This window comes from Bombus huntii, unplaced genomic scaffold, assembly GCF_024542735.1.
Source record: "Bombus huntii isolate Logan2020A unplaced genomic scaffold, iyBomHunt1.1 ctg00000066.1, whole genome shotgun sequence".
In the NCBI taxonomy this organism is placed as follows: Eukaryota; Metazoa; Arthropoda; class Insecta; order Hymenoptera; family Apidae; genus Bombus; species Bombus huntii.
Window position 1 is genome coordinate 476745 of NW_026099325.1, and position 14256 is coordinate 491000.

Here is a 14256-nt window from a genome sequence, read left to right on the forward strand (position 1 = left end):
TGCACGTCACGCAGGTACTGGTCGAGCCCCTGTTCACTAACAGAAGTCCAAGTCCCGCGGCCCAGTTTGATAGCGTGCGGCCGCGCGCGTTGGCCCTGGCGTGCCCCCATTCCGTGGAGTGCACGTTGAAGTCTCCCAGGACGAGCACTTGTCGTGGGAGTCGTCGCCTGACGCAGTCGCCAACTCCGTCTAGGAATTCTTCGAACGCTGCCCGTCCGCTGTTAGGTGACACGTACACCCCCACCACCATCATCCCTGCCCACTCGACCGCGGCGTATCCGTTGCCGCGTTCCAGCAGGGCTCCGTGGACGAACGCCCCGGGCGTTGATGTCCAGGTGACGGCAACCATTCCGTCCTCCTTTAACTCCTCCTTGTCCAAGCCGGACTTCCCGTATCCACACCCGTTTTGCGCTCACAGGCACTAGTCCTCCACTCTGGTTACCTCCCTTGCCCAGGCTCTCCAGTTTCCCGGAGATTTCGATTACGCACGCAGCTCCGTCCTCTCTACGTCTGCCTCCCATGTATCCCCACCCTGTGTTGTAATGGATCAGATGATACTGGAGTCAGCGGACGGGAGTTGAGGATAGACTCGATTTCAATGATAAGTGTATTTAAATTTTCGAATGTCAAGAGCTCGTTACCTGCGACACGCCTGAAATGTCGTTTGAAGGACTTCACTGCAGCTACCCATAGCCCTCCGAAGTGAGGTGAGTTGGGAGGAATGAAGAGCCGTTCGATCCGTCGGTCGACTAAAAAGGACTGAACCTTTACCTTATGATCGTCGGATTGCAGGAGATTTCGGAGCTCTCGTAATTCATTGTTGGCGCCAACGAAGATGGTACCGTTGTCGGAGTAAATTGTCACACAGAATTCTCGGCGAGCGATGAATCTTCGCAGAGCAGCAATGAAGGCCTCGCTAGTGAGGTCGCTGACCAGCTCGATGTGGACTGCTTTGACTTCAAGACATATAAAGATTGCTACATATACCTTAATTTTGCGTCGGTTGCGATCCTTTCGTTCTTTGATGTAAAGCGGTCCGCAATAATCTATTCCGACGTTGGTAAACGGTCGAGATTCCCTTATCCGTGAGGCTGGGAGGTCGCCCAATACGTAATCCACTGGAGGTGGATTAGCTCGGCAGCAACGGACGAACATCTTCAGCGTGCTCCAAACGTGACTACGGCCGTCGATAGGCCAATAAGATCTTCTTAAGGCGTATAATGTAGCTTGAGTTCCGGAGTGGAGATTGATGAGGTGTTCATGCTCGATTATGAATGCTGTGACTGAGGATTTGGGTACAATGATTGGGTGTTTCTGACTGAACGGCATTGGTGAGTGACTGAGTCGGCCTCCGACTCGCAACATCCCGTCTTTGTCCAGAAATGGATTGAGTCGTTGCAGCTTCCCCTTCACTGCAGAATTTCGATCTGTTCGGAGAGTGCGGATTTCATCTGAAAAATAACAGAGTTGTAACAGTTTGACCAATTTGTTATGCGCATTGGTTAAATCATGTGTGGTTAGAGGTCTCCCTCGATCCTGTTTTTGTCTCCATCGGAGGCAACGAGCGGTAATTCTAATCAGCTTGGGCCAAGAAGAAAATCTCTCCAGTAGACTGTGGTCAGCAGGAGTCACGGCCAGACATGTTGCTTTCTTCTCCTCTGGTATTTCAGTTAATGGTACTGGGTTCCACGTCGGCCAGTATCTTTCTGGTTGTTGGAGCCATTCCGGACCATGTTGCCAAATGGTTGGTCGCAGGAAATCTTCGGGTGATTGGCCTCGAGATATGAGATCTGCAGGGTTATCGGCAGTGGGAATGTGACGCCAATCTGAGGTGTGAGTCTTCTGCTGAATTTCTGTCACACGATTAGCGACAAAGGTTTTCAGCGTATGGGGTGATGTATTGATCCAATGAAGTACGATTGTAGAATCCGTCCAGTAAACAGTCCGAGAAATGTTGCTTGGTAAAGCTTGAAGGACTGTGGTGGCCAATGATGCGAGAAGAAGTGCTCCACTCAGTTCCAGCCTTGGAATGGTTTGTGATTTCAGTGGAGCCACCTTTGATTTTGCAGTGAGGAGTCGTGTCCAGACATAACCATCCGGAGTGATGATGCGAAGGTAAACGCATGCCCCATAAGCCCTTTCGCTAGCGTCACAGAACCCGTGTAATTTAATTTCCGCTGCAGCCTTGATTATCGTTTTACGTGGAAACTTCACGTTATTCAATAATGGCAGCTGTGCATAATATTTGCTCCATTCCGTGTGCACGTCAGCCGGTAGAGATTCGTCCCAATCAATTTTTAAAGTCCAGAGTCGTTGGAGCAGCATCTTAGCACGAACGATCACTGGTGCCAATAATCCAGGGGGGTCGTAGATCTTGGCGATTTCGGAGCTGATTGTTCTCTTCGTGATTCGAGAGGCGGTAGAATTAATTTTTACGGAATATAGGATCGAATCGTCAAAGGAATTCCAAACCACACCCAGAGTTTTGAAGGTTTGCGATTCGCCTAGTAGCAGCTTGTCGTTTATGTCCTGCTCGAAAAGTCCTCGTAGCAGTTCCCGGTCGTTCGATGCCCATTTTCGAATGTTTAAGCCGGCCAGTTCCGTGAGCTCCGTTCTCAATGATCGTGCCTCGACCTTTCTATCAACTCCTGTGAGAAAATCGTCGACGTAGAAGTCTCGCTGTAAGACCGTCGCCGCTCGTGGGTACCGATGTCCCTCGTCGTCCGCCAGTTGTTTGAGGCACCGAATGGCTAGATAAGGGGCCGCTGACAGCCCGAATGTCACTGTATTAAGTTGATAGGTGTCAACTTCTCCATCAGAATTACGCCACAAAATTTGTTGAAATTTTCGATCCTCTGGACGCACAAGAAATTGTCGATACATCTTTTCGACATCGAATGTAATGACGTATTGATGAGAACGAAATCTTAGAAGGATGAAGAATAAGTCATCTTGTAGTTTCGGTCCCGTATAAAGTACGTCGTTTAATGAAACTCCGGTGGTGGTTGGTGCAGATCCGTCAAACACAACTCGGAGTTTTGTAGTTTGGCTGGACTCTTTGATCACACCGTGATGTGGCAGAAAATATCCGTCGTCCGTGCAGTTGTCCGTGGTAATCTTCGTCATGTGTCCTAATTCCACATATTCTTGTATCACGGCGCGATAGTCGGCTTCGAATCGTTTGTCTCGTTGGAATCGACGACAGAGGGAAATGAGTCGCTTCATCGCCATTGTCTTAGAGGATCCAAGCGAAGGAATTGTTTCGTTGAATGGGAGAGCGACCATGTATCGCCCTTCGTTGGTGCGTTGATCGTGATTTCGAAAGTGTTCTTCGCACTGTCGTTCCGCTTCCGAAATGTGTGCAGTGGGCGGTCCTTCGTCGATTTCCCAAACACGGGCGGGGTCCGCCTGTAAAGCCGTCGTGAAGGCGTGAAATGCGAGTGCTGATGATTGCGAGGTTGGGCTCCCCCCGATGACCCATCCGAATCGCGTTTTTTGCAGACGCAAGTCGGGCCCGTTTGCTTGACTGATGTCAAGTTGGCCGACACAGAGTGATGCTAGCGTTGGTCCGGCGCTCAACAATATTTCGATCGGCGCAGGCCTATGGAATCTTGGATCGGCTAGTTGGAGATTCCTCGGTATATGTATTATTGAGCGATCTACGGGCTGATCTGGGACCCAAGGCGATATTGTCGGTATGATTAGGAACGTCAAGGTGCGTTCGTATGTGCCGTCGATGGAGATGATCGTGGCCGTGATGTAACGTTTCGAGGTTGTCGATAACGTGTTGAGTGTTCCGATTGGGACCTAACGTTTCCGTTGGTTAAGTTTTAGCGAATCAGCGAGTTTTTCGGTGATAAAGTTCATGCTAGAGCCGGTGTCTAGCAGAGCTCTACAACGGAATGGTTGAACTTTATTGTTCAATATGTTGACCTGCGCTGTGACTAACAAATCGTGCTGCAGTGGTTCAGAAGGAAGCGAGGTCAATGAGTCCGTTTTCTGTGGTTCGGTCCCTAACAAGGTCGTTTGATGACGTCATTGTTTTCCTTGTCGTCTAGGACTGGACGATATATTTGATCCCGATGCCGTCGTTCGCGATAACCGAGATTCACGTTTCGGAGATGTTCGCGGAAACGATCGGGGAGACGATCGGGGAGACGTGGATGCGCGTCTCGAACGATGTGACGATCGCGGGGTCGGTGAACTAGGCGAAGATCGACCGTTGGATGATCGATCGCTCGATGATCGACCGCTCGATGATCGGCTTACACGTGGTCGTGATTTGCTATGACCATGGTCTTGATGTAGGTATGTATGGAGTCGCTGCCTGCAGATGCGACATGAACCGGCGGAGCAATGAGTAATAGCGTGTCCCTTACCTAAACAATTGGTACATAGAGACGCCCTCTTGGCGATTTCAAGGCGTTTTTTAGGCGACTTTGCTTTGAAGACATCACAATTCCATAATTCGTGTTGTCCTTGACAATTCGGACACACCAACGTATTATGTGTAGTTGTGAATGCGTAACTTCGCGGTGCGTTCGGTCGCTGACGTTTGTGTTGATCGGACTCTCTTTTTATCACGGTTGATGCTGAACTTGTCCTGTCGCCGTTCGTCCGTGTTTTTAGAAAGTCTACCAGATGCGTATATGACGGCATTTTCTTGTCCGGCAATGTGCGCTGCCATTTGCGAATGATGGCTTCGACGTGAATAATTTTATAAGAGCGACATTTGAGGTAACTGGTTCACCGAGTTTTTCTAACGCTTGGAGGTTTACCTTGACCGTTTCAAGAAAATCATCTATCGCTTCGGGTGTCTCTTTGGTTATTTTCGGATAGTCAAAAATCAAGTCCCAGTGGCGCATGCAGACTTGACGGTGGCAGTCGAATTTTTCCATCAGAACGTCAATAGCGTTCGATTAATTTAACTCGGTGACATTTAACGATTGTATGCTTCGCGCGGCCTTTCCGGTCAAAGAGGATCGTAGGTAGTGGGACTTCTGCACGGGTGTAAGTCGCTCGCTTCGATCGATAGTGGATAAGAAGGAGTCGTAAAATGAATGCCAATTTTCGATGGTACCGTCGAAAGTAGGCAGGTGAATTTCAGGCAGTTTAATTGATGTCGGCTCGGCGACATTAGACTCGCAGCCTTGTGATTTCGACGACGATGCTGGTGTATCATCCATGAGAGTGTGTATTCGTATTACCAGATTGTAATATGTGTCGGTTACTTCGGAAACGCGCGCGTCGTCTATCTCGCCTAAATCTTCTAATTCCTCTTGTAACAATCGATATTGTTTCCACGTGTCGTCGAGTAGTGTCGTATAGGCCGCTAAATGGGCCTTATTCGGTTGTCTAGATTTTTCATCGAGTCGTTTCGATAGAAAGGTAAATCGACCGATTTGAAAGCCTCGTCTCCGATGCAAGGAGGTAATTTTCTCTGCGTTTTCCATTGGTATAGCAGATTGTGAGAAGAATGCAATGAACGAGCTTACCTTGCGGTTGCGAGTTTAAATGTTACTCGTCACCGTGTGTGTCTCGTTTAATGTGTAAGACGTGTTCTTACTGAAGTCGACCGTCTAGTTGTTGGCGTGAGGCTGCGTGGTTGCGTTCTTGCGTTTTCAAGAGGGTTATGCCTCTTCAAAACTGATGGTCCCTGGAGCTACTGACTTCGCTGGAGTGGTAACGCTTCTGCTGCTGTTTGTATTGGATTCACGTGGCACTGTATGGTAGTGGAGGTCACTGGCGTGCACTTTTCACTTGCCACTGTATCCGGCTCGAAGGACCAAATGTTACGACCGTTCGCGGAGAGACGCGGTCGCTAGGAAAACGTTTCAGCGAGAGGCGTAAATTCTCGCTACGATTCGGTGAATCGACGCCGCGAAGTAGTCGTTCCCCTGTTTCGGTTAGGATAACAGAGGTGGTTGAATGAATATGACACAGTAGTAAGTTATATTTCACCGTTTATTCCACAACTTATAACGAGGATAGTTACGCTGATGCGTATGTACGAGATGAGTGACTGATCTACGGGTGTGTATACCGGGTGGAAGGATGTTGACCGTTCGAAGGATGTAAAATCAGTACTCTTGGTAGACGATGCTGTCTCGGAGGAAAGCTAAGGATCGGGTGTGTCTAGCGCACGGGACCATCGGATTTGTTCGTGACGATTTGTGTTAGGAGAGTGAGGGAATAGGCTTCGTTTTTAATTGGTTAGACGGAGGGTCTTAACCGCCCTCGAGAGAAAGTGGTTAGTGGGAGGAAAGTTGCAGCGTACGTGACAAAAACTAACTTTCCCTTTTTCGCCGTGGTAGACAATAGTCTCTAGAAATTCCTCCGAACCAGATGTTTGTTTCGTTTGAAGGACCTTTTCTAGGAAATCTGTGAAATTTATGGAAGGTCCTTGAAACTATGGAGGATACGCTGCGAGTATCCGAAGACATCTGGTTGCCATATTGCCCGCGGTGTGTGGCCTGGGCTAGGTAGACTGTTACGCGACGTAACACCGGTTCTCCCTTAAACGCGATTAATGTATCGCTAGCTGGGAAAAAGGGAGAAAGAAAGAAGGAGAGGGGATAAGAACGAAGATAGAAAAGGGATTCGCATCTCGTGGAAATCGACACGGTTCGATCCACGTTTCAGCGAGCTTTCCGCCGTCGGAATCGACAATTGCCGGAGGAGGACCTTTTTGTCGAGCAAAATAAATAGACATTTTTCCCCTCCTTCGTTTTTCAGTATGTTTACCAACCCATTGTTCTATTCACCGTCGCTTCCGGCAACGTTCGATTTGGAAATGTTGACTCGGGAACATTCGATTTGGGTAACGTTCGATTCCGAAATGTTTTATTCGCTGACGATCGGTTCAGAAATGTTTGAGCCCGGAGATGGTGGATTCTCATACGTTCCATTCTCGGAACGTTCGATCCTCGGTAACACGGAGTTTAGCGATTCTCGAAACCCGGCAGAATCTTCGATTCGAAAGTGTTTGATAGACGTGCCCCGTATATCGTGCAAACACTCTTTTATACGAGTTTCGTGTATCTTTCTGCTCTCGGTTGTGCGACCAAAGTGCGCGATCGGTGTTTAGAACGAAACTTTCTTCGGGAAAAATCAGAACGTGCGTTACAATTCATTTACCAAGGAAATAAAGGCAAGGTCGATTTTGCACCGAGCTCGCCGTTTTCCGGGAACGTGCTGATATCCAAACGGACGGTTTGTATAAATTTCGGGGAAGGAGTAACCGGTTTACGATTTCGTCTGGCAGCAGCCTCTCGCGAATTATTCGCGTCGAAGATTCCGATGAACAGGGAAAGGGAAGGAAGGACGACAGAGGAAACGTATCGGTACAGGGCACCGAGTTAATTACATTAAAGATTCTGTACACAGATAAATTAGCTGCTTCTCCGTGCAGATAGTAATTATCGGGGTGATAAGTGGTAATAACAGTTTTACGCTAGTTTCAGCCTCTACCTGCTTCAGCTAACCGTTAACGAAGAAGACGCGGCAGTTAAAGCACTCGTTATCAAACAGCTTAACCCCGTAACTCCTTCGTGATTAAAAGCATCGCTATTAAGTGTCGTTATTCGTCGCGTTATTAGGGCGATACAGCTCGAACGTAATTAGCTCCTTGTGCAAATAATATCGGGTTGTCCGACAGTTTGCGCGGCGGATGTCGCGCAAGAAGAACGAAAACGACGAAAACGGGGAACAAAGGAAAGAATGAAGGCGGAGAGGGGCCGGAACAAAGCATGAGTCGGCTCAATGCGCGTACCTCGTTTTTCGGTTCTCTCGATAACCTCGAAAGCTCGTCGTTGTTCTTCGTAACGACGTCGTCGGTCGGCGATATTCCACGTCGTTAAAACAACCGGGACGAGTCAACACGGAGGCTTTCTTCCTTTTTTCTCTCCTGGAACGGATGCTCGCGAGGAAAAAAGTTTCCCGCCTCGTGCTCGGGCCACGAGCAAACGTTTTAACGCGATTGAAAAAGTTGAAACTCTAACGAGTGACTAGCAGCGATTAGCAGCAGTTTCCGAGTCGTATAGAAGGCGTGGTGTTTCGTTCGTTAAGTCACTGTTCACCTAGAAGCGTTTTCTATCGGTCGGTAATCGGAAAAGCTCGTCCCTCTGCTTCCGTTCCTCTCTCCATCGGCCGATTTACGCGACCCTAGTTTTATCGCTGTTTTATCGGTGGCCGTGCGTCGAAGCGTGCCTTTTTAAAAAGCTCGTACCACGGCAGTTTCTTCCGCTGCTCGTTTCTCGCTGGTCGCCACTGCGCGCGCACTTATAATTAACAATGTCACCGGTCGCGTCGAGTTGTCGCCGGTGCGGTTGTTAGCGAGAAGCTTTTAACGAAGCCGGACGAGGCGACGTACTTCTCTCGACTCCGTTTCTCCGCCAAAATACCAAGATCGATATCCGGTATCGGCGATGAAAACGCGCCGGTCCTTCGCCGCGCGATACGCAACGAAAGCAACCCGATCGCAGCGGGCTGATTTCACCGAGCCCGATGATTAAAAACGGGAGGGAATCGACGGTGCGAGATTTCCCGGCGAAGCTGCGGACGAGTACTGGATATTGAGATGAATTTAGCCGCGCGACGACGTCCTCCTTTCGGAAAATTTCAAGCGAATTTTCGCGGAAAAGTCGAGAAATTTGTAGAAACGTCGTACGATTCGTCGTATTTTATTAGCTCTATGGGCAACACGACAGACGTACGTACGTATCTCGAATTTCGTTTCCGCGAAATTTCACGGTGCCGGGAGAAATGATTCGCAAGGGCTCGGATCTTATCGTTGACGCGAGTCGATTTTCCAGGATCGTGAAGAAAGTATCTGATCAGCTGAGCGTATAACACGGTTTCTTAGATATGAATTTCTACGAGCGCAACCTAACCTCGACCTATTCCGATTTCAGATAAGATTTCCATCTTCGAGGAGACGCGAACCATGGAAAGAGAGGAGAAAAGTTGTAGGTATCGTTTCTGCCGCGTAGCGCCGGCACTTTCTTTGGAAAAAATTGCCGTTCGGCGAGCGTGTTTAACGTTAATCGCCGATCAACTTAGCCGTCGTCAATCGACCGAATCGAATAATTTCGAGGAATCTTCCACCGACTCTTATCGTCTTGGCCTGTTTCGCGTCTCCGTCGGCCGATTTTCTCGCACCGCGTTCTCCACCGCGGTTTTCTATCCGTATAATAGAATAGTATAGTAGAATAATACGTATAATATAATAGAATAGATACAACGATTATAACGCGTTGGATACCTGGATGTACCGATTGCCCCGGGGCGATCCTCCGTTTCTCCGGTTTTCGTTTCTTTCGTGCCAACCGAACCGAACAAAGGCGACGGATAGTTTCGCGGATAGTGGGCGTGCATCCATACGACGATAATTCTTCCTCATTTGTCGTCGTTTCTATAATTTCATCCGCTGCTGCCCCGTCCAGTAGAGACTGGCCTGACCCCGATTTTATTATATTATATCATCCGCCCTTTTCCTACGTTTCCTCTTTCATCCCCCTCTTACCACTTTCCACGCTTTTCCTCCATTCTTCGCCGTTCCAATTGTTCCGTCGTATCTCTACCTCTAGCCTGTTTCTCAGGCTGCCTTCCCCTGTTTCCTGCCCGCTTCCTTTTTCTCCTTCGCTTGTCACGCTTTCTCTTATTTAATCCAGCCTCTCCTCTCTTCTTCGCCGCGTTCTTTCTAGTTTTTCACCGAGGCCTGCCTCGCGCCTCCCGTCTGCCGCCTCCCGCTCCCTCCTCGTCGCTGTCCCTAATTCCCTTCTCAGCCGGTTAAACCCTCCTGCCCCGTCGTTCCAAGCTCCAGTCGATCCGTGTCTCCGTTCGATGCCGCCCCATTCCGATAATAACGCGCCAACCCGTCGCCGGAAATAAAGAGCACCTCGCGCTGATCCCTTTTGTTTCATCCCGAGCGATTCACCCCTCTCCTCGTTCGGTCGCCACCTCCCTTTATACCAGGCCGGTAAAAAATAATTGCAGAGCCGAAAGCGACGGAGATTCACGGCCCCCTTTTTCACCGCTGCGCCACGCCGCGCAACACCGCGCCACGTCGTGCCGCTACGAACCGCGTACCGTGTTCCCCTTTTGTCTTCGATTGCCGTCCGGTGACAGCGTTCTTCATCACGGCCTACCGTCGCACGCCCTTTCGTTACCGGGTTGTCGCCACCCCTTGGAAAATACACGACCCGCTGCAAACCCGTTGCTTCCGGACATCCTTTCGTGTAAGAATTCCACCGGTGAATGCCGCACAGAGGATTTAAGATAGAAGGGTTCTCTGGTTTGAGCGAGTGGAGCGAGTGATTAATGCGAGGCTGGATCTGACAAGCAGGGCGTGCAGGGGCAAGAACGCAGCGGACCGAGTATACGAGAACAGCGGATTGCTTCTGAACCGAGATCGAGCGACGGTCAGTCTTTGCCAGGGATATCGAGTAACCGTATTGATGCTGCCGACGATGACTTATAGCCGCTAATTTGCCGGAGTAGAAAATACGACGCGAAATTTCCAATTTGGAGGAAACGGTTGCCGCCACCTTGATTTTCGCTACCGTTTACAAGCTTCTAACGTTAGCACGTTATTTGCGATTCCATGGTAGACGATCCAATTATCTCGGCCAAGTTTTCTTCTTCCACTTTAATTACCACTTCTCCGGCCGTACAGTTGTATTTTCTTTGGCGAATCGGCTCTTACACGCGCTGCGCGAAATTAAACTTTACCGTTAAACTTGGCTTTCTTGTCGATAAAGTTCGATGGACATCGACGTATCGCGCATCGCGGCGATCGCCTTCCAAGCTCAGCGACCAAACGAAGAATCAAAGTCCCGCACCGTGTTTCGTTATTACGAACTTTCCGTTGAACACGCGCGCTTACAGCCCCCTTGCTTCCTTTTGCTGCGTTTCAGCCGCAGTTCCCAAGATATTACGACGTTAACTACGGTAATTAAAGTACGGTTCTACGTAGACCGTGATTAACAGCTGGCCGGTGTACCGAGTCACAGGCCGCCCCACGACACCCGACGTAAATAACAAAATTAACTTCTTCCCTTTCTTAATCGCCAGGCTCCGGACGAAAGCAACGATGACCGATCGTTCGTCGATCCTGCAAATTGTTCCTATAGCGGACTACGTTCGCCTATACCGGAATCGTCACGGCCCGCCATAAAGTTCACTTTGCCTTCAACGCTGTTACGTCCAAGGAATTGAGACGTTTGACATTGATCGGCGAGCAGCCAGCGCAATCAATCGGAATTTTTGCTCGGTCGTCGAACTCGATCAGCGGCTCGCTTTCAACGCATATCCCAGCGTGTTGTTTCGCGACGAAAACGCCACCTCGAGGGAGCGTTTGTGCAAAAAGAGCGGCTAAAAGGTGAGAACGCGACGGCGACAGTTTTATTCGCCCGTCACGACGGTACGACGTTACGACGTTAGGACGTTACGACGTCCGACCGAGCCGCGACGTAACTACCGCGAGACAGCAAGCCGCTTGGAAGGGATGTTTCTAAGGAGAAGAGGCAAGAAGAGAGAAAAAAGACAAAGGTGGTTATAAACGCAAAGAAAATACGAGTTCGCCGCGATGTTTCCGCGTTGATATTACGTTAGAGGCGGAACGCTGACATTCACGGTTGCGGAAGGAATCTATCCGTTAAACGATTTAGAAAGCAACTGGTTTTATTTCGGACAAAAAGATCCGACTCTTGCGCGACGTAGTTTAAAGCCGCCGTTTAATCTTGAGTCAGTTGCCCGACTTTCTGGTCAAGGGCTCTCACACGTATGCGTTCGTTGATGTTTCGCGAACGTTTATCGATAAAGTTAAAAAGTTAATTAAAGCGAAATACCGATGAAACACCTCGTTCGACGAGTTTCTCTCGATAAAGGAGTTGCAAGTCTGAACGTTATTAGAAATTGCGCGAGAAGGTTGGACGGTGGACGAGCTTGATAGTTGGACGAGGTGAGGGCGATCCGCTCCTCATCGCGGAAACTTCCAGCGAAACGTCGGACTTTATTCCTGACCTATCGAAACTTGGCGCGCAAAATTTACAAACTCGGCCGCGTTCGTCGTTGGTTGTCAGAACGTCCAACGATACGGGCATATTCTCGAAAGATTACACCTAATACGGGAGGATCGAAACAGAAAACTCGAACGAAGAATTGAAACGAAGGTGGCTAGACGGGTACATGCTCCGACCTTCTCCGTTTCGTATTCGCTGCACCGTGTACGATAGCTGTGATATACGGAACGCAGTGAAACTGGAACAGCTAAAAGAAAAATCGAAATTGCGAGTTGAGCGTTTTGCGGCGCAATAGAGCGAGATATATTTAACGGCGCTGATCAATTTACCCGGAAGATCGTTGCAAGCCTAAGAATAGCTCCGAGTTCTTCGAGGCAAGCCCATCGCGCAGAGTAATTAATTTTCTTAATCGACTAGCGAACAATAAATTAATCAACGTCGAAAAATCCAAAAATTTAACGTCGATCCAAGGATATTTTCGGCCAAGGCGTCGCAGGTTCCGTTCGCCAGAACGACGATCAAACGTGCTGCTAGACGGATTAACGGTGAATTACGCGAAGCAGCTTTTAATCGACGCTGCTCGAATATCAATTAAGGGCGGGAGTAGCCCGAGTGGCAAAACCGAGGTAATGCCGTATTTCGAAGAGATTGCTTCGCCCCGAGTGATTTAACGTCGTATAATCTGCTACGTGTTTCTTTTTTGCGTCGCTTCTTTCTATTCCTTTTTTTTTAACGGTACCTCGCGCACTTGTCGACGCGTTTCAGTTATTAACTCTCTTGTCCCCTTCCATCTCCTTCCTTTCTCCTTTTTTCTCTGTTTTTTTAATTTCCTTTTTATTTATTTAGATACCTTTTGTTTTTCAACCTATCTTTTTAAAGCGCTCGCGGAGGTGCTAAATATATCGTTTTATGCTTAATACATGCTCAACAAAGTGGATATAAAAGCGACGTTGAAACATTTTACTCTAAAGTTAGCCGTTACAAAGAAATCTGCGCAACGGCTCCCGCAGGACGTTACAAATTTCGAGGACCAGTTTTACAGCGTTACGAAATATACCGCAACAACATCGGCACGAAACCTCGCGCAGTCTGAATTACCGTAGGAAAAAAGAAATTCCACTCGGCAGCAGGCATTCGCGAACGAGTGACGCAAAAATACGTCGGTTTCCACGAGGGTGGGGGGGGGGGGGGGGGGGAGAATGAAAAAGAAAAGGAAGAAACCGTGGAACACGGGGTGTCGCTGAACCGGACGATAATTTATGTATCCGTTCGCTAAACTTGCGGATGCTCGCTGATCGCGTCGAACGACAAAGGCTTAACGAAACCGTATTATTTCTGCGAGTCCGGCGTGGCGTGCCGATAAAAAGAACTAGCAAACGGTTACGAGCTCGACACCCGGAACGTCGCTTGGATCTGGCAGAAGACGGTACGATACGCGGAACATTGGACGGATAAAACGAACACCGTCGTTTATCGATAAACAGAGCCGCTGTCGTAACGCGTTCTGTCGTGACGCGCTCGAGCAAAGTGTTGGAAATTTGTCACGTCGTGCTCGAACGATCGTAGCTAAACTCGGACGAAACGTGGCGGCTTCCAGTTGTTCGTTGTTAGTCGTTTCCAATGGGATACGGCGGCCAAAGGTAAAATAAAAAGCTGTTAACGAGATCGTCTACGGCGATGAGAATCCATCGGCGATAGCCGCAATTCCGTCCGAGTAAACGGCAACCTACTCGCTACAAACCTAATCGTATCCTTGTGCTCGTGATTGGTATATCTTGCCACGTCGATAGACCGCCAGCGACAGGTGCTACGTATCGATCTTATTAGACAGGAGGAACAATGGCAAACAAATCACGATCGCGTCAATGTCTATACGTACAACGACGCAAACGGAAACGTTTGTCCCCCTGATCGTTCGTAGTTAGACCTGTCGGACCAGCGAAATCGAGCGTTCTCGATCGAGCGTTCGCCAGCACAACTTTTCGCTCCTCTTCTTACGCCTCCTACGAGCGTGCAGGTAATCTTATTCCGAAAATGTATATGGAGAGTCGTGAACGCGCGTTATAACATACAGGCTGGAACGAACGAGCGAAGAGACGGTATCGCGATACCGATATCTACTTGAAACGCAAGATAAAGGAACGAGGGAGCAGCTCCTCCCTTTCGGAGCTCGGTATTCGATCGATGACGATCGTTTCGACGTCCAACGGACTAAATACGTGTGACGACGAGA

The 14256-nt window shown here is 49.0% G+C and overlaps 1 protein-coding gene across 1 annotated transcript; it reads right to left on the minus strand.

Annotated features, from left to right (window-relative positions):
• Positions 1-221: 221 nt before the first annotated feature.
• On the minus strand, positions 222-4659 carry LOC126876137 (uncharacterized). Its single transcript, XM_050639027.1, has 3 exons — positions 4380-4659; positions 642-3671; positions 222-532 (listed from the first exon to the last, which is right to left on the minus strand). Exons 1-3 carry the CDS (start codon positions 4657-4659, stop codon positions 222-224), a joined length of 3621 nt encoding a protein of 1206 aa, XP_050494984.1.
• Between the last annotated feature and the right edge of the window lie 9597 nt (positions 4660-14256).